The sequence below is a fragment of the Cucurbita pepo genome, chromosome LG09 (genome assembly GCF_002806865.2).
Source record: "Cucurbita pepo subsp. pepo cultivar mu-cu-16 chromosome LG09, ASM280686v2, whole genome shotgun sequence".
NCBI lineage: Eukaryota > Viridiplantae > Streptophyta > Magnoliopsida > Cucurbitales > Cucurbitaceae > Cucurbita > Cucurbita pepo.
Genome location: NC_036646.1, coordinates 1,717,548 through 1,738,893, shown reverse-complemented (window position 1 = coordinate 1,738,893; position 21,346 = coordinate 1,717,548). Strand labels below are relative to the sequence as shown.

Here is a 21,346-nt window from a genome sequence, read left to right as displayed (position 1 = left end):
TGGAACAGAAAGTCTCTGTTCTGGGCGCAGAGTTTAACAAGGAATTTTGTAGTTAGGATAAACAAGTTTTTGTTTAGAATTTTTTGAATGAATTTTTCCTTCAACCATTCAATGAAGATAGATTTCAACAATTTTTTAAAATCTAATTGAAATATCAACTGTATGGATATTTTACAATCTTGATTGGGATAAATGTTCATAAGAACAAAAAAGAAAAAGAAAAACATTATTCATAGCAAGATTGGTATATGCATACAATGTAAAAAGCCCAAATAACAAAATTAATTCAATAGCCAACAAGGTGTTAAATATAGGCTTCTCAAAATTAATTCAACCTTTAGTAAGGGGTCAAATTCGTTATTCTAGGAGACGTGGAAGAAAAGTTGGTCATTTGTACCTATCCATGTAGCGTCTTTTTGTTAAATAATTGTTGAGTAATAAGCTTAATATTATCAATATAACGATTAAAAAATATATATTTTGAGTATAGTATTAGTTTTGTTAGATGAACACTACTCCCCACAATGGTATGATATTGTCCACTTTAAGGCTCTCAGCTTTGCTTTGGGCTTCCTCAAAAGGCCTTATTACTAATAGAGAGAGTATTCCAAACTCCTCGTGGCTTTGCTTTGGGCTTCCCCAAAAAGCCTTATACCAATGGAGAGAGTACGCTTGATTATAAATTTTCCGGCTTTGCTTTGGGCATCCCAAAAGGCTTCATTATAAACTCCTCATGATTTTGCTTTGGGTTTCTCAAAATGCCTCGTACCAATGAAGAGAGTATTTCTTGATTATAAACCCAAATTAGCTTAAACTTTCCCAAAAGGCCTCATAACAATAGAGAGAGTATTCCTTGGTTGTAAACCGAAATTAGCTTGGGGTTCAATCATAAAAGAATTCAAACAAAAAGTGGAGTGGGGTTCCATCCAACTCAATCGAGTGACCCATATTCAACTCAATTGAGAAAACAAAATCTAAACCAATTAATGTGTGACTTGGAAAATACGTAAATGTTTCCAGTTTTGAAGGGACAGAGATTTGTCAAATTTGAATGAGAAGGTCAAAGATGGGATGAGAAGAATGAACGAACCATGTCTTCCCCACTGAAATGGCGCGAAATTAGTGGCATCACCATACACCTCTTCCTCTCTCTTCTCTCTCTTCTCTCTCTTCTCTCTCTTCTCTCTCTCTCTTCTCTCTCTCTCCTCCATTCACCGTTTCGAAACTTTCAATTTTCTGTTGGACAAACCGCATCCGTAGCCAACTTCGCAACTTCCCAGAAACATAAAAAAAACAACATTCATTCAAATCCCCGGCAGAAGAAAAGGGGAAGTTGAATTCCTTTGGATTACTTCCAAATTTCAACACACGGCTTTCTCATTGCTTTACACCTCGTTTACTGTGAAATTTGCGATGCGTTGGTGAAAATTATGTATTATATAGTGTTGGTGGAGGATTTTGAGGGCGAGGAATAACAATGGAAAATGGTGCGACCCCTCTTTCCGCCATAGCCGAGTCCTTCGAAGGGCTTGCCAAATTAGTATGTTCCTTTAAGGAGGACTCCTCACAACAACTCCGATTGGATGTTCTCTGTGACGCTTGTTCTCTCGTCTCTGTTCTCTTTAGTTCTCTCGGCCTCGCCTTCAAATTCGCCGAGTTAGAGTACGTCTCCAAGGTTGTTGTTATATTCCTCCTCTCATTCTTCGTCTATTTCGATGATGAAAGATGTGTTACAACTCTCCATAATCGTATGATATTTGTCTACTTTGAGCATAAGCTCTCGTGACTTTGCTTTTTGGTTTCCTCAAAAGATCTTGTACCAATATTTTCTTGCTTATAGATTCATGATCATCCCCTTAATCAGCTAATGTCGGACTTCCTCTCAACAATCTTCCCCTTGAACAAAGTACATTATAGAGCCTCCCCTGAGGCTTAGAAAGCCCACGAACAATCTCCCCTTAATCAAGGCTCGACTCCTTTTCACTGGAGTCCTTAAACAAAATACACAATTTGTTCGACACTTGAGTCACCTTTTACTACAGCTCACAACTTTTTTGTTCGACACTGAATCACTTTTCACTACATCTCACAACTTTTTTGTTCGACGCTTGAATCACTTTTGACTACATCTCACGACTTTTTTGTTCGACACTCTGAGGATTCTATTGAAATGGCTAAGTTAAGGGCACGACTCTGATACCATGTTAGGAACTACGACTCTCCATAATGGAATGATATTGTCTACTTTTAGCACAAACTCTCGTGACTTTACTTTTAGCTTCCTAAAAGGCCGGGCCTCAGATGTATTTACTTACCTATAAATTTACGATCATCCACTTAATTAGCCAATGTGGGACTTCCTCGCCACAACGGTCAACAAGATGTTGGAAATTCTAATGGAATCACCCCTTTTGATGGTTTTTTTTTTCTTTTTCAGGTGCGTGATCTTTTGGAAGCTTCAAAGAAGCACGAGACATTGCTCACAATCCTTGATGATGATATTGCAAATGACACAGTTAAAGCACCCGGAAGCAATTCTCGCAATCTACGTCGAGTTAGACAAGGTTTGGACCTTGTTAGAGCTCTGTTTGAACAGTTCATGTCCACTGAGTAAGTTCTCTGTCCCCCTTTTCTCTTCCTTCCTGCAATCAAAACTCAGTAAGTTCACTTAAATCCTGCAATATCAATTCTCCACAAGTTAGATCTCTAAACTAAAAGTTGGGATTGGGTTAATAATGAATGCAAAGGTCAAAACTTACTAGCTTTGCTGCCTTGTATCTCTAGAGAATACTCGTTAAAGGAAGCTGCTTCAACAGCTTATACACAAGTTTGTGCGCCCTACCACCCCTGGACAGTCAGAATGGCAGTTTCTGCTGGAATGTATACTCTTCCAACGAGGGAGCAGCTTCTGCTAAATCTCAACGAGACCAGTAGGCGCATTTCATTTACTCTTTTCAATTATGAACACCTGAATCTGTTGTTTACACAATCAAAATTACAACACCTCTTTCATTCACCATTGCAGATCAGTTAGCAGAGAAGAAAATGAAAAGGTATATCGACGCTTCGGGTCCGGTCATAGAATATATTGACAAGCTTTACATTTCTAGAAATATCAGCTTGGACTGGTGACTTTCATGTCCTTCTGAGGACAACCGCTTCTTCACTTTATCTTATCTGAGCAAGCAGCACATCTCAACAGTGTTAGTATATCACAAAAAGAAGCCTTCCATGGATGCTTCAAACAAATATAAGCTTAACAGTTTCATGAAAGTATTCATGATACATGTTTTGTCTAGTGTTATTGTCTGTGTACATAATTGAATTTATAACATGTTAGATATGGAACTTTAAGGTCGCATTACCTTTCAATTTGAGTATAATAAAGTAAAAGGGTTAACATCGACATGATTTCATCACAAAGTATTGTGCTTATTGGACAATTAACAGGCAGCACTTTCTAACATCTAAACAGAGGCACAAGTTTAAAGGTTAGAAATTGCTTAAGGAACTCTCAAGAAATTTGAGTTCATTAAGCATTAAACCCTTGAATGACAAACCAACACATAATGGCTGGCTGGAATCACGAACACTAAATACCTTTGTTGATTAGACAAAACTATCTCTCATCATCCATTGAGTTTCTACCAATACAATTCCCGTCTGCAGTAACTTTGACAAAGAAAATCTACTCATTATTGCTCCTGAAATATTTCAGAAATAGAAATAAATATTAAGCAAAATCAAATATCAATAGGACCTCCAACACAAAAAGGATTCCTCTGAGGCTCAGTTTAATTCAAACTTCCATCACTCCGTGGCCAAAAGAGAATCTGGATTGTTCTTTTTCCTTCTTGCAGGCAAGTTTTAGGCGATGTTGAAACTTGAAAATGGACTTCTACAAGGTCAGGCATTCTGGATTCTCAACTATCTTTGCGAAGGTCTGAAGGAAGGCAGCTAAGTCAGCACCATAAACTATTCGATGATCGGCGGTCACATTCACCTGCAAAATGCAGAATTTGTCATCAGTTCAGGTTCACAGAAGGTGTATGCATAGACTGGAAAGGATTTCTGCCAGCATTCACTAGGCAAGAAGCTGGAACAAAATAAAATAATTAAAGAATGAACACCATGAATTGAAGAAGAATTGCTGTACATTAAACACTGCTACCAGAAGTACTGATAAATTTTACCAACTTCTGCAAAGTGTAGATATGAAACATGGGTATGAACGTAGCTATTTCTAATAATTTCCGGATGGAGAAGTTTGTAACCACCTTCTATCCGATTCAAGAAGCTTTTGCCCATGACATGTGTGATATCTCAAATCGATTGGAGAGGAGAACGAGTGCCAGCGAGGACATTGGGCCCCGAATGGGGGTGAATCGTGAGATCCCACATCGGTTGGAGAGGGGAATGAAACATTCTTTATAGGGTTGTGAAAACCTATTCTAGCAGGCGCGTTTAAAAATCTTGAGGGGAAACTTGATAGGGAAAGTCCAAAGAGGACAATATCTACTAGCAATAGGCTTAGGCTATTACAACATTTGAGACAGGAGTGGAAGGTCGTGGATATATAGGTTTAGGGAAAATGTGCGTTGGATGCCAATCAACATTAGGCCTGTCACCCACCTTAGGGTTCTCAGTTAACCAACCAACACAAAATCATACATTCATCAGCTTCATAACCGACGAACTAAACTAATGCTATTAAAAACAGAATAACAGGGTTGAACACCAAAGACCCTTCCATCGGGTTGCCCACATTTAAAGGAAAGAAGCTAGGCTGAAAATCCTAAATCAGGAAGGTAATGGATATTTAATTACGAGGAAGTTATGGTCAAAAGGATCAAAATCAATGTTCACAAGGGCAAACATGCCCAATTTTGGCGAGACCAGTGGAAAGATGAAGTGGCTCTATCCTCCCATTTCCTTAAACTCTACCCTCTCTTGGGAAAGCAACTTGCTTTTAATAACCAATCCCGGATTCCCTCTTCTTGTTGGGACCTTATTATCAGAAGGAATCCCAATGATAGAGGCTCAATGACTTCTCCATGGGCACTAGTCGTGACTTCTGGGATATGGGGCAAGGACAAATCGATCTCTTCTTGAACAAACACTCTGTATGGTGATCTCATAAAGGCTCTTCCTTCATTCCCTCTCTTGATAGCTTTACTTGCAATTGCCTCAGAACGCCCCTAAAAGGTAAAGGCTTCCATTTGGGAGCTTATTCTAGGTGGTGTCAACATCAAAGAAAAAATCCAAGCCTTAATCCTAACACTGCTCTGCTCCAAATTGGAAATTAACTGTACAAAACATATAAATAGATACAAATCTAAATCACATCCTACAGATCTCATTCCTACAAATAAAACACTTGTCTTTCATTCTCAAGTAAACAAAACTCGATTTAAACATAGGCATGTCTACTCCCACGCTTCCCATGCCTTTGCAAAACTGTTGTTATCAGTCCTTGGCAAAACTTAACCCAAAAAAAACCCCTTAAATTGGATAGATCGGAATAGATTGAGAATCTTTGTGTTGATTGTGATTCGTGAATACAGTTTAATGTAATTTAGATGGCTTAATGGCTTACAGTTCCTCTGAAAGATCAGAGACTGAACAGTAACTAACCTTAAATTCAGCATTCATGATAAATAGAGATGAGAACGGAACAAATTGTCAGAAGAAACAGAACTCACCAACATTTTACTTTTCACGCTGAAAAAGCCATCAGCGTCGGTGACAACAGTCGGCTTTGAGGCTCCAACGGCCATGATAGCCCCCTGACATAGATAGAATAATTCACACAGCATTGAGAATCATAAAGACAAGAAAAATCCATTGCCCGAGTATAAGAAGCCTAATTCTCATTACGCACCTGGCCTGGAGGAAGTATAGCATCGAACCTGTCCACTCCAAACATGCCCAGATTGGAAAGAGTGAAAGTTCCTACAGGCAGTATAACTCAGTTTTACTATCCTAAAGCCCAAAAGTACAATAAATGCATTCAACAAAAAGAGAAGTGTTGGAACCTGAATTGTATTCATGGGGCTGAAGCTGCTTGGATCTAGCTTTCTCAACCAACTCTTTCCATTTTTGAGATAGTAGGTAGAGGTCCAACTGCATTGAATAATAAATAAATAACGAGATACTAACAAGGGCAGTATCCTTACTTTGGTATAGTATATCAAACGATATTAATCTATAATACTATCGACTTGCCTTATCCGCAGCCTGAAGAACAGGTGTTATCAAACCACCATTGATAGCTACGGCTACTGCAATGTTAATGTTGTCATTATATGTAAAGCTCTTCCCGTCTTTACAGCTTGCATTTACAACCGGATGCTGAGCGAGGGCCATTGCAGCAGCCTTGGCCAAGAGGGCAGTCATTGTAACGCCCTTTGGTTTCACCTGAAATCATTGCAATAACCCAACTAAGATGTCGATAATTTCCAAACGGATGTAACAGAAAGCCCGAAATCCAACTAAATCACGTAAATACTCTGTGTACCTTCTCATAGAGCGCATCAAGAGCATCTGTGGACACCGGATAACCAACTCGAAATGTAGGTACAGAAAGACTCTCCACCATATTCTTAGACACCGCCGCCTGCATTGTCGTGAATGGCACAACCGTTGAGCCAGGAACTGGTGGGGGCAAGTTGGAAGGAGCTGCAGTCGCTTTCGATGGAGTAGAGGCAGCCACTGGAGCAGTCTCAGAAGCCGCAGGTGAAGCTACATTGCTTACAACAGGCTTCGAAGGAGCAATTCCCGCCGCAGCCTCCACATCCGCCGGAGTAATTCGACCGAATGGACCACTACCAGTTATCGATCCAATATCCACCTTGTGCTGTTTCGCTAGCTTCTTCGCCTGAGGAGTTGCCACAATCTTCTTCGGTCCATCCGACGCCGGCTTGGTCGGCGCAGGAGACGGCTGAGATATAACCGGAGGAGAGGGAGAAACATCAGCTGCTGGAGTCGAAGACTGAGATTTAGACGCGGCTTTAGCCTTGGCCTCAGCGACCTCTTCTTCAGTCTCAGCCAATAAACCAATCGAAGCTCCAACAGGAGCAGTTTCACCCTCACCAACAACAATAGCAGCAAGAATTCCATCATAGAAAGTCTCCACATCCATATCAGCCTTATCAGACTCCACAACAACGACGCTCTCGCCTTTGGATAAAACATCCCCTTCGGATTTGATCCACGAGACGATCTTTCCCTCAGTCATCGTGGAGCTTAGGGCAGGCATGAAAATCTCTCGGATCTTGCACTGAACAACTGGGATCCTCCGGCAAGAATTGGTGGGAAAAAAGGTGCATGAGCGGGAGGACCTCCATGGGAGGGGAGAAGAAACGGAGGAAGAGAATGAAAAAGGAATTGTGGTGGTGGTGGTGGTGTTGCTGGAGAGAGCAGCTCGAGAAATGAACGAGGACGCCATTGGAGAAATGAAGTGGATCTGTTGCAGAGAGTGAAGTAAAGAATTAAGTATAAGAAACAATGGCGGAGAGGACGAGGCGTTCGTTGGCGGATTTGAGCTAACTCTACTCTATTTCCATCGCCCCTGTGGACTTGTGGGCGACGAGAAATGATTTTTAGGAACGGTTGTACACAAGCGGATCGTATCGAGGCATGCGATCATGGACAACATGTCCTTGACAAACATGACTGAGACATTCGACATGCAGCCATAGACAACATATCCTGAACATGGATGACTGAGACATCCGACATGCGTCCATAGACTGTACACCTTTGACAAACACGACCATGACACCTTACTTGTTCACTATGTAGTGGCACACACGATACAATGAGTGCGAGGCTCGTGACATCATTGTATGATCTGTTCACACACTTAGACTCTCGAGATCTATCTCTATAACGCCCCAACCTTATAAATGATGGTTTGTTCTCCTCCCCAACCAATGTGAGACATCACAATCCACCCCCCCTTCGGGGCCCCGCGTCCTTGCTGGCACTCTTTCCTTCCTCCAATCAATGTGGGACCGCCCCCAAATCCACCCCCCTTTGGGGGTCAACGTCCTTACTGGCACACCGCCTCGTGTCTACCCCCTTTGGGGAACAGTGAGAAGGCTGGCACATCGTCTGGTGTCTCGTGTCTGCCCCCTTTGGGGAACAGCGAGAAGGCTGTGCCAGGGGTCAGCATCCTTACTGGCACACCGCCTCGTGTCTACCCCCTTTGGGGAACGGTGAGAAGGCTGTCACATCTTCCGGTGTCTGGCTCTGATACCATTTGTAACGCCCCAAATCCACCGCTAGCAGATATTGTCCTCTTTTGACTTTCCCTTTCGAGTTTCCCCTCGAGGCTTTAAAACGCGTATGCAAGGGGAAGGTTTCCATACCCTTATAAATGGTGGTTTGTTCTCCTCCCAACCAATGTGGGACATCACAATTTCGAGACAATTCACAAAAATTTTCTTACGTTATCTCCATTGTTTCATTCATGCATATAATCGCTCGTGTGCATAACAAAAGTGCCCGTTATAATTCTCGCGATCACTTAAATTTACGAATCAATTAAACATAAAATACTAAGATTCATACTTCTTTTATCATGGGACAAGGAAAAGTGTACTTCTAAGAACAAACTCTTAACGAGATTGAAAGAATGGGCTCACTAAATGGGCTTTCCACGTTTTCCGAGTTTCATTTATCATTGGGCCGATGTGACCCACAAACTCGTATATGGGCCCAAATCTAAAACGAAATGAAACTTTGTGAATTGGGCCTTTTTTTATATGGTCTAAAATACAGTAAAATAAAATAAAATAAAACAGTTTTTACTTTTGTTTAATTATTCATAATTTCAGTCCCAAATAAAATTTTAAAACCTTCATTAATTTTTATCTCAAAAAGATATTTTTTGGATTGAAAAGGCGGTCTCATCCTGTAACAGTAATAATGTCATGTTATTCAAGTGGCAAACCAACACCTTGTCGCGGACTTGGGTCGACATGTCGTCCCAACACCACAACGTTTGATTCATGACAATGATAGGTACACGTAGGAACCGTTTCTGGCCCATTTGCGTGACTCTTATTATTGGTTTTTCTAAGAAAATATAACTAATTTCTCCTATTCATAAATTAATCCTTCAAAATGAAAAATTATGATGTCATAATTTATAAATATTACGCCATATTTGTGAAAAAAATATTTTTTAAAAGACGCCAAAATAGACCATAAATCCAAGGACTAAAAAATGGTTGAAATTGAAGACATGGGTTATTGTTTGTTGGTAGTGGAGCGCCCATGATTAATACCCCTAATCCACGTCACTATTTGTTAAAGCTTTAATTACAAGCTAATTAAAAAAGAAAAAGGAAAAATAAGTGGTCAAGACGGCGACGTATTGTAGTCCTTGGAGCCGTTGGGGATTGGGAGCGGAGCATGGCGTGAGCTCTGTCGCTTCCTCCCAGCAACTTTCCCTTTTTCCCTGTGCAATACGGCGTCGTTTTCCGCTCGGACGCCACTTGGCGACTGCGAAGGTTAAAAAGAGAACTGAAAATCAAAAGGTAAAAATGATTGGATTTTTTTGGTTTCTATTATATGAATTAATTTAATTGATTTTTATAATTTTAATTTTAGGATTATTTAGTATTTAAATAATTGAAATTGTTGGACCGACATGACTCTCCGCAGGTATGATATTGTCGATTTTGAGCATAAGCTCAAAAGGCCTTGTACCAATGGAGATAGTATTCCTCACTTATACATTCATGATCATTCCCTAAATTAGGGGAATGCAACTAATGCCAATGAGAACGCTTGACCTTGAAGGGAGTGGACTGAGATCCTAGATCAGGTGGGGAGGAAAACGAAGCATTCTTGATAAGGGTGTGGTAACCTCTCTCTCTAACAGAATCGTGAGACCGATGACGATATGTAATTGACTAAAGCAAACAATATCGGTTAATAGTGGGCTTGAGCCGTTACAAACGTGCATGAACGTCGTACAATGATTAGATTGATAGTTTTTTTGAAGTCAAAGTGCATCTTTTAGTTTTAACCGAAGTAAAAAACAAGGGAGTTTTTGGTCACACAAGCAACCTCGAAGGAATCATCCATGCGAGGAAAAAATTGGCTAACTCTTTTGCGGAAAGCAGCTGTCATTGTGAAACGAACCATCTTTGTCAACTCTTACTTATCTTCCTTTCCCCTTCTCCTTTATCGCAACCACTTAAACAAAGCTTTTCACAGTCCCATCATCCATGGCTCATAAAATCCTCCCCTGTTTCTCCGGCAGCGTTTAACCGGACCATGGCGGAGCGGCCCAACAAGGCGGCGGCGGCGGCGGCGGGAATTGGAGTTCGGAAGCTTAAGATTTTCCCTCATGCTTCTAGCCTTGCCTCCATCGAATCCTTATCTCTGCCTCTCGTCTCTGCTTTTTCTCTGTATCTCCGCCGTTTTTAGAGATCTCCGGCTGAAATTAACGCTTTATGGTCCGTGATTCTTCAGGTTCAGGAAATCGTGTTCGCGGCGGACATTGGCTGCGCTGAATGCCAGAAGAAATTAGCGAATATTCTTGCCAAAATGAACGGTGAGTCTCTGGGAATTTTGGGGCTATGTTTCCTCAGAATCTGATTCCATCTTCCAATTTCAATCGTGGACATCAGTCATTTTTAAGTATTAAAGTCATACTCTTAATTTGGAAAGGTGTAGCCAATGTGAGACGAACACGACTCTCGACAATGGTATGATATTGTCTACTTTGAGCCTAAGTTTTAGTGGTTTTGGTTTGGGCTTACCCAAAATGGCTCATGTCAATGGAGAGAGTATTATTTGTTTATAAACCCATGATCATTCCTCAAATTAGCCGATGTGGAACTTCCATCATCTAACACAGTCAAAAGTGACTAAAGTGTCGAACAAATGGTGTACTTTGTTTGAACACTCCATATAAGGAGTCGAGCCTCAATTAAAGGGAGATTGTTCGAGGGCTCCATAAACCTCAGGGAGGCTCTATGGTGTAGTTTGTTCGATGGGAGAATTGTTAGGAGGGAGTCCACACTGGTAGTTTCTTCATTGGTTTGAGATTTTTTTTGGGGAAGTTCGAAGCAAAGCCATGAAAGCTTATGGTCAAAGTGAACAATATCATATCATTTCGTGTTCCTTTTTAGAACATGGGTTGTTTTTAATCAGAAGTTCTAAATGATTTTTGTTGTGGATTTAGATACAGAGTCTGTGGTGGTGAATTTGCTGGACAAGAAAGTGATATTGACACGAAAATTGCAGATTCCAACGAGTAGAGTTTCAACGATCAAGAGATTGCTTGGTTCTTCTTTCCGATAATGGCGAAGATATTGTGATATATAATGAAATATTTTCAGTCAAGTTCGTAGATAAAAAAAGGATCACACTCTTTCTTGTTTAGTTTCAGCGATTATTGTTTTTATGAAAATATTAAATATTGGGTTCTGAATGCAACAAAATGAAAGATGGTTTTTATGAGAGTTGAAAGGGGCGAGTTTAGCTCAACGTAATTATGGGTTTAATTGATGGATGCTCTGTTTGTGTCGTTTTGGTTATAATTCTTTTGACATTTTTGTTGTCTATGATTGTATTCTCGGTGTATTAATCTATGAGATTCCATATCGGTTGAAGAGGTTTAGAGTGTGAATACCTCTCAACAGTAGATGTGTTTTAAAATCGTGAGGTTGACGACAATACGTAGCGAGTCAAAGCCAATATTTACTAGCGGTGAGCTTGAGTTATTACATGATCGTAAAGTTAAGACGACACAACCTCCAACCAAGGATGTGATCACATCTATGTCCCCCGTTATTCCTGACATGCTATGGTACCTCGGGATGGGTAGGAGCGAGTTGGGTATGTATCGCCGCAGAGCAATAGCCACGTCGGGATCTGATCTATCCACTCGGTAATTTCATAGGGTGACTTCACGGGCACCAAAGAAGCCCTAATAAGCATCAACATTTCCAATAAGATCGTCACGATCATCACGAATCATTAAGAAACAAAAAAAATTTAAGTGCTAGAACAATTAAAATAAAAAATTTATTCGAACTATTATTTCAACGATTAAAATCATTCCATTAAAAGTGTTGGAATAATTATAATAAAAATAAAAATTAATTAATTATTAAAATACATGTAAAAGAACATATATTTTTAATATTATTTTATTTAGGAAAAGTAAATAAAAATGGATTTAAATACGCAACTCACTGGATACCGTCTCCTAAAGATAAATCGCTTATAACCAACGGCGTGGCAAGTGGCCAATACGCTCGGCGCGCCTATCCGTAACTCCGGTAACCGGTTAAGTAAAATCTCGTATTTTGGAAATTATTTACATAAATAAGAAAAAAATAATTATCGTGTAAGGCTACAAGGCAACGATCTCTTTTCGACGCTCCGTTCTCTGAAGGGCTAGGACGCGTATACAGCGAAAAGGTTGAGAGAGAAACCCTAGATTTATTCCGACTTCAATGGCTAACGACGCTACTCACCGGAAGCACCGCCGATCTGCTTCCGATGAGGAGGAGGAGAAGTCCTCGAAGCGTCATAAGCATCGTCATCATCGCCGCCACCACCACCACAGACATCGTCACGGTAGCAATAAGAACGAAGAAGAAAGCTGTCGTGACCAGGACGATAGTGTTCCTCCTGTTGCTAACCGTAGATCTCGGCTTGAAGATGATGTGGAGGAAGGGGAAATTCTGGAAGAGGATGAGTCTGGCGTTCGCGAGAATGAGAGTGCGATGAAGGAAGCGGATGTGGAATATGGGGAAATTGAAGCTGATGGAAATTCTGATAGAGCTGATCGGTCCATCGTGGTAAGCCTCCAACCAACACTATTGTATGTCAGCTTGACAAGTTGCTTGTTGCTTTACTCATACATTCTGTTTGATTGCCGTGAAATTTTGAAAAAGACTAGGGCTATTAACGTTTGAAAATCGAAAGTAGTTTTAGGGGTTTGGTTCTTTTAGAAAATGAACAAAGGCATTTTTAACTTGTCCGTAAACAAAGAGCACGGACCTTTTACAGGTACATATACTTTTCTTCGTTCCTGTCAGTTGTCAATTGTGGATTATTTTCTTGTATTTAAATTTAGACTATGATGGAACTTTCACGGTGACATTTTGTTAGATTTATTCAGTGTTTCCTTGCTCATGTAAGAATCTGATTGCACCTCACGAAATCAAGTGAAATTCAAAAGAAGTTTCAGTAGGCGTTTCAATGAAGATTCAGGCTTGCATTTAATTTGTAAGATCTGGTTACGTGTTTCTTACTATGCATCTATGCTGCCTGACTGTAATTTCACTGGGACTTTGTTATGCAAGCACCTGCACTAAGCCTTTACGCTATATTGGTTTTGCAGGAGCGTTATTCGGTGGATGAATCATCTAATACCGAGGCAAATTTAACTGTGAAAAAGGGAGCAGGAATCTGTCCTCAAGATCAGAAGATGTTGAAAGAGAAGAATAAGTTATTTAATTTAGTAGACAAAGATGGCTATTATCTAAAAAAAGACTTAGATGAGGAAAACACGGCTTTCTACCAAACTAACAGTGGCCATAAACATGGCAATGATGTTAGCTTTTGCAGAAGTGAAGTGACTGGAACTAAATACGGCGATCTTGAACCCTGTCTAGAGGGTCGTAACAAAAGTGAATTTGATCAAGGATCTCTTGAGTTAGATGAGAGTCGCCACAAAAAAATGTCATCTTTTTCCAAAGGTGGCAGTATGAAAATAAGCGACATTGACAATAAAAAAGTGGTAACAGACAGAAGCACCTTAGGGAATTCAAAAAGGCCACAGTTGGAAAGGGTCGAAGATAAGTCCCAGGATTTTACGCCATCAACATCTCATGATCGATTCATTGATGCATCAGATTGTAGGAGTAGATCAAGGTCAAATTCTCACTTCAGGGGGCAATCTCAGTCTCGTGAAACAGCAGAAGAGGAGGTGGAATCCAAGAGGAGTCATCATCGTGGTTCAGATCGTTTGGGATTTGATGAGTATGCTAGGGGAGAGGGAAGGCATCGAAGCAGGGATACAAAGGACAGAGGGAGAAGTAAGATAGAGGTGGATAGGGACTGGTCAAAGGAAAAAGAACGGGAAAAAAGCAAAGATAAAGATATGGAGAGAGATAAGCACAAGTATGATGAAAGAGAAAGAGGAAGGAGTAGGGATGGAAGAAAGGAGGTAGAACGAAATAGGAGTAGGGAAAGAGAATTGGATAGAGATAGGAGGAGGGAAAAGGATGTGGAAAGAGACAGGAGAGTGAAGGAAAGGGATCGGAGTAGGGAAAGGGAGGCAGAAAGAGATAGAAGAGTGGATAAGGAAAGAGATTGGAGTAGGGAAAGAGAGGTAGAGAGGGATAGAAGAGCAGAGAAGGAAAGAGGTTGGAGCAGGGAAAGAGAGGTGGATAGGGATAGAAGAGCAGAGAAGGAAAGATGTAGGAGCACAGATAGAGAGGGTAATAGGGATAGAAGAAGAGAAAGGGAAAAAGATAGGAGCAAGGACAAAGAAGTGGACTGGGATGGGAGAAGGGATAGGGACAGAGCTCGGAATGATGATAAGGAGGCTGAATATAGTGATAGAAACAGAGACAAGGAAAGGGTGAGGGAGATGTCAAAGGACCGGTTCAGGGACAAAGAATCAGATAGAGAGAGACGAGATGATAGAAATAAAAATAAAGCCAGTGATATTTTAAGTAGTAAGGATAAGTATGGGAACCTTGAACATGGCTATACTAAAGTTTCTAGTAAGCAGTCTAGACGTTATGAGAATGAATCTGGTCAGAATGGAGGAAGAAATGCTTATGAAAAGCATGGCAGTTTTAAGAAAAATGCCCTTGAAGGAGGTGAAGGCAATCTAATGAGGTAATTTTTTTTAATAATTTTTTTTGGTTTCCTTTAGCTAGTGTGAAGCCATTATCTATATGGTTCAACTTCTCTCTGTATAGTGATCACGATGAAGAGGAAGAGGATGAGGACAACATGTCATTTCAATTTGCTGATCAAGAAGAGGAGTACCTTAACAGAATCAAGGAGGAGAGTAGGAGGAGGAGTCGAGCAATCTTAGAAAAATACAAGTGTCAGCAGTTAGAGAAACAAGTAAAGCCTTCTTTGAAGGAATCTGAGAAAGGTAATTTTCAAATATCCATAAAATTTAAAATTTCTGCATTTCCTTGGACTACAATTATTTTCAGGAGAAACCAACAAGTATGGACTTAGGTTCTTATTTGATACTCAAAGTTTCCTATTGCATAATCATAGCACTTGAATATAGTTTATCTTAGCTCCGTTCACCTCCTCTCCCCTTGATGTCGCATGGTTAATTCACACACAGTCTTAGCCACATTTAAGGATTAGGTTAATTTGTAAATCCTGTCTACCTGCTATCTAGAGCAACTGAGTTAAGTTGGTTTCTATTTCTCTTTGAGAGAGATTAAGTTAAAAACTTCTCTTGGAGATGTTGGTAGGTCTGCTACTTAGGCAGGCAACTTAGTGACTTTCTCTGTCTCACTTATACAACGATTTATCTTGACCAGATAAGGATTCTACAGATGATTCTTCTCAATCAGAAGCTGGTGCTCATGCTATTCCAGACTTGGTTGATGGAGTGGTGGATGATAGTGTTGCTGACTCATCTTTTGTTGTGGAAAAATCACCACAACAAAATGGAATAGCTGCGTCTGATAAAATTGTTGGTACCAAAGGACTTGGAGAGGGTACTCCAAAGGTGCGCAGAATGCTCTCTTATGTGAGAGGGTAGATTCCTTTTTTTCCCCTGAAATTCTTTTTAGAACTTCAAAGTCTTATTTGAGCTCCACTTTCTGAAATTTTTGCTTCCGTAGTTGTGCCTTTTATTTTATCATCTTAAAATTCTTTGATATTGATAAGCGCAGGCTGAGGGGTCAGATGGAATATTCTGTGACGATATTTTTGGAGAAACACCTGCTGCAGTTCGTAAAATGGTATGAGAAACTATGATTTTTGCAGTTTTCTTTTTTCCTATTGTTTAAGGGCCATGAGATATTTTTTCCCCCTTGTTTGCAGGGCAAAGGAGATGGTTTGCGTATAGAGAGGAGTGGTCTTCATGACAATTGGGACGATGCAGATGGATATTATAGTAAGTATTCAGATATATTTGTGTATCTCACATGTATGGCTGAGATTTATAAGTTAAATACATTCACATGTTGTAATACAACACATTAATATTCATAGAAACTGGGATGTATATGGTGAGATTTATAGTTAAAATGGGAGTCTCAGATTATATTATGGCGTGTTTAAATTTTAACGATGCATCTTAATTAAAAAATAAATATGGAGTGGAAACATGACTGGGTTTCTTGGTCTTGCATTCTTGTCTCTTAGAATCTTAATGCTGTTAACTTATTTCATGTTTGCATTTTGGCCTCCAGAAAAATTATTTTGGTTACATTATTTTTGCCTCTGTTCTGATGCTGTCCATTGAAATTAACTGCTGTAAATCGAGAGATATCTAATAATCTTGCTGGGATCCACTTACATTAGGTCTTCTGGTATTCTTGTGAAGGTGTTGACTGGTTTAGTTTCATTCTTTATACTGTTATTTTTGTCGTCAAGGGAGGAGAAAATGGTTGTATGATTCCTTTGTGCATCTAGTCTACTAGATTATTTGTTGTTTTAACTGGATGCTGATCTAAATTATGAAGTTGAGTAGCAGAATAATCAAAGAATTTATTTTATAAAGTTGTTGCAAAGTTTTAGGTTCAAATATATATTTTGCTGTCGAAAAATATATTTCTAGATTTTATAATTTTCTGCATTTGGAGAACAAATTTAATTCATCTAGTTTTCTTTTTCTTATTTAACTTTTGTGTGGATTACAGACTATCGATTTGGTGAAGTCCTTGATGGTCGGTATGAAATTGCTGCTGCTCATGGCAAAGGTGTCTTTTCAACTGTAGTCCGTGCCAAGGATCTCAAAGGTGGTCATGATGAACCAGAAGAAGTGGCAATCAAAATTTTGCGTAGTAATGAAACAATGTATGTCTTTCTTGCTTTATTCTAGTGATGCTATTCTGGTGTTCACTTTGTTGCATGTTCAAGTACTTGATGCTCTACTGCATCCTGTGTTATACAGGTACAAGGCTGGTTTGGAGGAGTTGGTCATATTGAAAAAGCTAGTAGGTGCAGATCCAGATGACAAGCGTCACTGTGTTCGTTTTCTTTCAAGTTTCAAATATAGGAATCATCTTTGTTTAGTTTTTGAATCTCTACATATGAATCTACGTGAGGTCTTGAAGAAATTTGGGCGCAATATTGGCCTTAAGCTAACTGCTGTGAGGGCATACGCTAAGCAGCTTTTTATTGCCCTGAAGCATTTGAGAAATTGTGGTGTTCTACATTGCGACATAAAGCCGGATAATATGCTGGTATGTTTTCGAGTTTCAATTCTAGCGACTTCCTTCTCTCTTTTATATGCCCTTGTATTCTCCCTTTTTTGTTCTCAATGAAAGTTTGGTTATTTATAAAAAAGGATTTAATTCTATTGAATTGGTTAATCTTATTTTTTCTTACGATGCTTGATTAATTTTTCAGGTCAATGAGGGCAAAAATGTGCTGAAGCTTTGTGATTTTGGCAATGCCATGTTTGCTGGTAAAAATGAAATTACCCCATACCTTGTTAGCCGATTTTATCGTGCCCCTGAAATAAGTAAGTTTTTGGGTCCTTGTTTTCCACATCTGATGAATCTGGTGGTCTGAATAGTGAATTTATTTTTCATTTGTTACTGATAATTTCTTTCCAGTAATACAAGTTATTACTTCACTGATGTTATTTTGCATGTTGCAGTTTTAGGGCTGCCGTATGACCATCCAATGGATATCTGGTCTGTGGGTTGCTGTTTGTACGAGCTGTCTACAGGAAAAGTCCTTTTTCCAGGTCCTTCTAACAATGACATGCTGCGCCTGCACATGGAATTAAAGGGCCCTTTTCCTAAGAAGATGCTTCGCAAGGTACATAATTTTGATCCACAAGATGGAATTTTTAATAGCAATTTGTCTTTCAGTTACAATTTGAAGTTTTAACACGTTTATTGCTACTGATGATTTTTACAGGGAGCATTTACTGACCAACATTTTGACCAGGACCTGAACTTCCATGCTTCTGAGGAGGATCCTGTTACCAAAAAGGTAATTATTTTGACCCCTTTTCCTGGTTTCTGAGCCAAAGGCACACATTTTTGAGTGTTGTAGTGTCACGAAACTTCTATTAGAAATTTTCTGGCATAAATGATTGCTACTTTTTTTAAAGTATTTTCTGGACATCAAAGTTTATTTTAGCAGCTTTTATAGAAAATATTCTCAGTTTGGAGATTTTATGAGACTGGGTTTATTATTATTATTATTATTTTGCATAAGTGGTATTGTGTTTTGAATGTATCACTTGCCACCCAAGGTTTTTATATCATCAATACTGATTGAGATTTGAATTTTACTTTTGCAGACCATAAAGCGAATAATAGTCAATATAAAGCCTAAAGATATTGGATCAATTATTAGGGGATCTCCTGGTGAAGATCCAAAGATGTTAGCCAATTTTAAGGATCTTCTTGACAAAATTTTTGTATTGGATCCAGAAAAAAGGATGACAGTATCACAAGCATTGAACCATCCGTTCATCACTGGCAAGTGATCAACGATGCTGCTTTTATGACACCAGAGTTTAGTAGTTTTCTTGTAAATTATGACCTAATTCATACAGTTTCTAATCACTTGGTATTGCCAGTCTTATTTGTGATGACCTAAGCTTCTGGCACAATTATGGGATGATTGAATTCAGAAGGGGTCACATATGGGTCAGGAGTGGCGGGTTCTTTCAGTGGAATGTACTGTTTCTATTGTAAGACAACTTGCTGAAAGCGTTTCTTCCCCTTGTAATCATTCTTGATTGTGGCCGTTATAAAATTTTGTTCATACTTGTTTTTCCCTCATTATTTCTTTTATTTTGTACTACAAACATTGTCTGTAGTAGGCTTGCAGGGAACTTAGTGGGGACAAAAAAATAAAATAAAACCATTAAATTTACTGCTTTGGTAAATAAAAATTATTCTTTTTCGGAAGACAGTTTGTATATTATATTATATGCAGTGCTTAATTTTATTTGGTTTTTAATGCTATTAATTTGTGATTTTCCTTACTATTATGGAGGCTGGCAAGATGTTATCTTCTGCAGTCCTCTCTTTCCCACGTCTCTTTCTCTCGAGCCATTTTGTTTCTTACTTTCAGGTTCTCAAGTGTCTAATATAGTTTTTCCTTCAGGATGCCTGCTTCTGCTCTGAGAGAACCTTCCAGTGCTTAAGTGATTTAGAGGCACTCAGAAGAAGGTACCTTGGTTTGTTTTATTGTGAGAAGATTGCGATAAAGTTGATATTAGTTAATAAATGTTTGTCTATTTATTTTCCGTAAGGTTGGATTGTTAAATCAGTATAGTCTTCCAGTTCTAATCCATTAATGCTGCTTGTTTGTGAATAGTCCATATTTGCTTTATTCAGACATAGTCAGATGCATATATACTAATGCACCATTATTTGTTTTATTATGGAAAACCTACCTAGTGGAGGGTGGTTGGGGAACGAGGATATGCATAGTAATTCAGAAACGAATGTACAACAAGAATTGTTATTTATTCCCTCTTCATAATAGTCCACTGTATAATGGTGTGGGTAATGTGCATGCAATTTTTGTATGTTTCCGTTGTAACATTTTAAGCTATCGATTGCAGTATCTTTGTGGTATTGTCAATATCATGTTTAACTATAGTTGTTTTCAAATTTTATTTGGTATCTTTAGTCGTTTGAATTTCATAATGAATTGCATTGTGCTGATCCATGGTATGGTCGTTTATGGAGGCACTAGCATTGGAGAGGTTAACTGCTGTGGTACCATGTGAAGTAGTGTTGCAGTGAGTAACGCTGTCATATATGTTCTTTTCTATCCTTATATGCGAGATAGGAGCCTTGAAGTTTACTTTTTTTAAAGGTTCATTATTTTAATAAGATCTCGTTATCTTTTTTAGGGCAAACTTCCCATCATCCCCATTCTCTTGTAAGTATTTCCAATTCCATACAACTCTATTGGCACAGTTTTCTTCTTTGTATTATTTCTTAGAAAGAACACAGCGATTCAAGTTTATGAAAGTATCAAGGATAAACTCTAGGATATCTTAAATACTTGTCGTGTGCACAATAATTTGATGATAAAAATGAATGCATCAAACTAGCAGAGCTCCTGATCTGAAAAACAAAGCAAAAATAAAAATATATGCATCTTATTTCAGTCTGAGATCCCTATGGAAGTTTAATATCACGACTTTTGTATCAATATTGTTGCAGGTCTTGGACATATATAAGAGTGTCTTACTTTTATCATTGAGGTGTTGCAATGATTTAATTTTCAATTATATTTCTTCCGTGGATTTATCATAAAATAAGGTTAGGATGAAGAGCATCAACCCAAATGTTGCGGAGTACTGGTGATACAAATGTTGTGATGAGGATACATTCTTTAGTATTTTATAAAAATTTCTATGCAAATGCTTATCATAAGTTGATTTCTCTGCCATGAAAATTAGTTGGTTAAAGGAAATAATTCTACTTCGTTCTTGATCAATTATATATACAATGGAAACAGTGATTTCTTTTGCTACAATAATTCTTATACGTTTAATCATAGAATGCAATCTATTTTGTGCTCAGGTGCTAAGAAGCTTGAGCTTGTACTTGATACGTAGAGTTTTGATTTTGAATTAGGTCATTATCATTTTAAAATACTATAGTAAATAATGAATAGAATATTACTTTTGATGTAAAGGCCATACTAAATATGAGATTTTGAGATGTTTAACATTTCGGTAGATTGAAAATCAAATGACCTTGTGACCAACTGTATATGCCTTTGTATCTGTTTTATGAAGTGTTGGATTGTGAAGTATTCTGTTTCTTGCTTGTCTTTCTAGTTGTCGTTTGTACTCGTCATTTTTCATGATATGGCCAGGAAATTTTTACGTCTAGCTTATTTCACTCTTTGGTCTACTTATGCAGATTAGATTCAAGTTCGCATATTTGATTCTCCTCTATTGTTCATTATATTAGATGTTGCTTTCCCATTCACTAGTAATTCTAAAGAGAGATGAGGAATGAACATGAGCCTTTCTTGGAACTCGATGGGTTAGAAGCCAATATACTGCATTAATTACTCATCTTATGTTTTCAATTCTCTCATCCATGTCTTGTGTGTCCATAAGTTAATTCTTGGAAGTGATTGAAGTTATTTCCCCCATACCCCCCCA

General features: G+C 38.7%; 4 protein-coding genes across 7 annotated transcripts in view; 3 read left to right on the top strand and 1 right to left on the bottom strand.

Annotated features, from left to right (window-relative positions):
- Positions 1 to 1,190: 1,190 nt before the first annotated feature.
- Positions 1,191 to 3,404, top strand: LOC111802233 (ACD11 homolog protein-like). The gene is made up of 4 exons (XM_023686526.1): positions 1,191 to 1,675; positions 2,438 to 2,610; positions 2,785 to 2,930; positions 3,026 to 3,404. Exons 1-4 carry the CDS (start codon positions 1,478 to 1,480, stop codon positions 3,130 to 3,132), a joined length of 624 nt encoding a protein of 207 aa, XP_023542294.1. The 5' UTR covers positions 1,191 to 1,477; the 3' UTR covers positions 3,133 to 3,404.
- Positions 2,913 to 7,573, bottom strand: LOC111802232 (dihydrolipoyllysine-residue acetyltransferase component 4 of pyruvate dehydrogenase complex, chloroplastic-like). 2 transcript variants are annotated; one of them, XM_023686525.1, is made up of 8 exons: positions 6,518 to 7,573; positions 6,226 to 6,417; positions 6,036 to 6,123; positions 5,882 to 5,952; positions 5,703 to 5,786; positions 3,761 to 4,003; positions 3,601 to 3,672; positions 2,913 to 3,177 (listed from the first exon to the last, which is right to left on the bottom strand). In XM_023686525.1, exons 1-6 carry the CDS (start codon positions 7,445 to 7,447, stop codon positions 3,899 to 3,901), a joined length of 1,470 nt encoding a protein of 489 aa, XP_023542293.1. In that variant the 5' UTR covers positions 7,448 to 7,573; the 3' UTR covers positions 2,913 to 3,177; positions 3,601 to 3,672; positions 3,761 to 3,898. The 2 variants fall into 2 exon arrangements, with proteins under 2 accessions (XP_023542293.1, XP_023542292.1); XM_023686524.1 differs by having other exon boundaries at positions 3,601 to 4,003.
- A 2,543-nt stretch (positions 7,574 to 10,116) lies between these two features.
- LOC111802252 lies at positions 10,117 to 11,525 on the top strand. The gene is made up of 3 exons (XM_023686552.1): positions 10,117 to 10,407; positions 10,489 to 10,570; positions 11,204 to 11,525. The coding sequence occupies exons 1-3, from the start codon at positions 10,291 to 10,293 to the stop codon at positions 11,320 to 11,322; spliced, it is 318 nt and encodes a 105-aa protein (XP_023542320.1). The 5' UTR covers positions 10,117 to 10,290; the 3' UTR covers positions 11,323 to 11,525.
- Positions 11,526 to 12,363: 838 nt separating this feature from the next.
- The window catches only part of LOC111801811 (serine/threonine-protein kinase prpf4B-like), a 10,492-nt gene continuing 1,509 nt past the window's right edge, over positions 12,364 to 21,346 (top strand). The window contains exons 1-17 of one of the 3 annotated variants that reach the window (XM_023685978.1): positions 12,364 to 12,830; positions 13,376 to 14,883; positions 14,967 to 15,148; positions 15,555 to 15,745; positions 15,912 to 15,980; positions 16,063 to 16,135; positions 16,884 to 17,040; positions 17,138 to 17,180; positions 17,301 to 17,429; positions 17,596 to 17,710; positions 17,849 to 18,012; positions 18,115 to 18,189; positions 18,503 to 18,683; positions 18,785 to 18,898; positions 19,318 to 19,382; positions 19,908 to 19,960; positions 20,075 to 20,103. In XM_023685978.1, coding sequence (XP_023541746.1) covers positions 12,483 to 12,830; positions 13,376 to 14,883; positions 14,967 to 15,148; positions 15,555 to 15,745; positions 15,912 to 15,980; positions 16,063 to 16,135; positions 16,884 to 17,040; positions 17,138 to 17,180; positions 17,301 to 17,429; positions 17,596 to 17,710; positions 17,849 to 18,012; positions 18,115 to 18,189; positions 18,503 to 18,683; positions 18,785 to 18,804 — 3,255 coding nt within the window. In that variant the 5' untranslated portion in view covers positions 12,364 to 12,482 and the 3' untranslated portion in view covers positions 18,805 to 18,898; positions 19,318 to 19,382; positions 19,908 to 19,960; positions 20,075 to 20,103. Of the gene's footprint in view, positions 12,831 to 13,375; positions 14,884 to 14,966; positions 15,149 to 15,554; positions 15,746 to 15,911; positions 15,981 to 16,062; positions 16,136 to 16,883; positions 17,041 to 17,137; positions 17,430 to 17,595; positions 17,711 to 17,848; positions 18,013 to 18,114; positions 18,190 to 18,502; positions 18,684 to 18,784; positions 18,899 to 19,317; positions 19,383 to 19,907; positions 19,961 to 20,074; positions 20,104 to 21,346 lie in introns of all 3 variants that reach the window. The other 2 variants (XM_023685977.1, XM_023685976.1) reach the window with 2 other exon arrangements.

What these genes read in the sequence shown, in the direction of transcription:
- LOC111802233 (XM_023686526.1), top strand. Translation starts at nt 1,478, where the DNA reads ATGGAAAATGGTGCGACCCCTCTTTCCGCCATAGCCGAGTCCTTCGAA. An exon ending in AGTTAGAGTACGTCTCCAAG is followed by an intron (nt 1,676 to 2,437) that starts GTTGTTGTTATA and finishes TTTCTTTTTCAG; the next exon opens with GTGCGTGATCTTTTGGAAGC. An exon ending in GAACAGTTCATGTCCACTGA is followed by an intron (nt 2,611 to 2,784) that starts GTAAGTTCTCTG and finishes TTGTATCTCTAG; the next exon opens with AGAATACTCGTTAAAGGAAG.
- LOC111802232 (XM_023686524.1), bottom strand. Translation starts at nt 7,447, where the DNA reads ATGGCGTCCTCGTTCATTTCTCGAGCTGCTCTCTCCAGCAACACCACC. An exon ending in TTGATGCGCTCTATGAGAAG is followed by an intron (nt 6,418 to 6,517) that starts GTACACAGAGTA and finishes CAATGATTTCAG; the next exon opens with GTGAAACCAAAGGGCGTTAC. An exon ending in CTATACTTCCTCCAGGCCAG is followed by an intron (nt 5,787 to 5,881) that starts GTGCGTAATGAG and finishes TATCTATGTCAG; the next exon opens with GGGGCTATCATGGCCGTTGG.
- LOC111802252 (XM_023686552.1), top strand. Translation starts at nt 10,291, where the DNA reads ATGGCGGAGCGGCCCAACAAGGCGGCGGCGGCGGCGGCGGGAATTGGA. An exon ending in AATCCTTATCTCTGCCTCTC is followed by an intron (nt 10,408 to 10,488) that starts GTCTCTGCTTTT and finishes GTGATTCTTCAG; the next exon opens with GTTCAGGAAATCGTGTTCGC. An exon ending in TATTCTTGCCAAAATGAACG is followed by an intron (nt 10,571 to 11,203) that starts GTGAGTCTCTGG and finishes TTGTGGATTTAG; the next exon opens with ATACAGAGTCTGTGGTGGTG.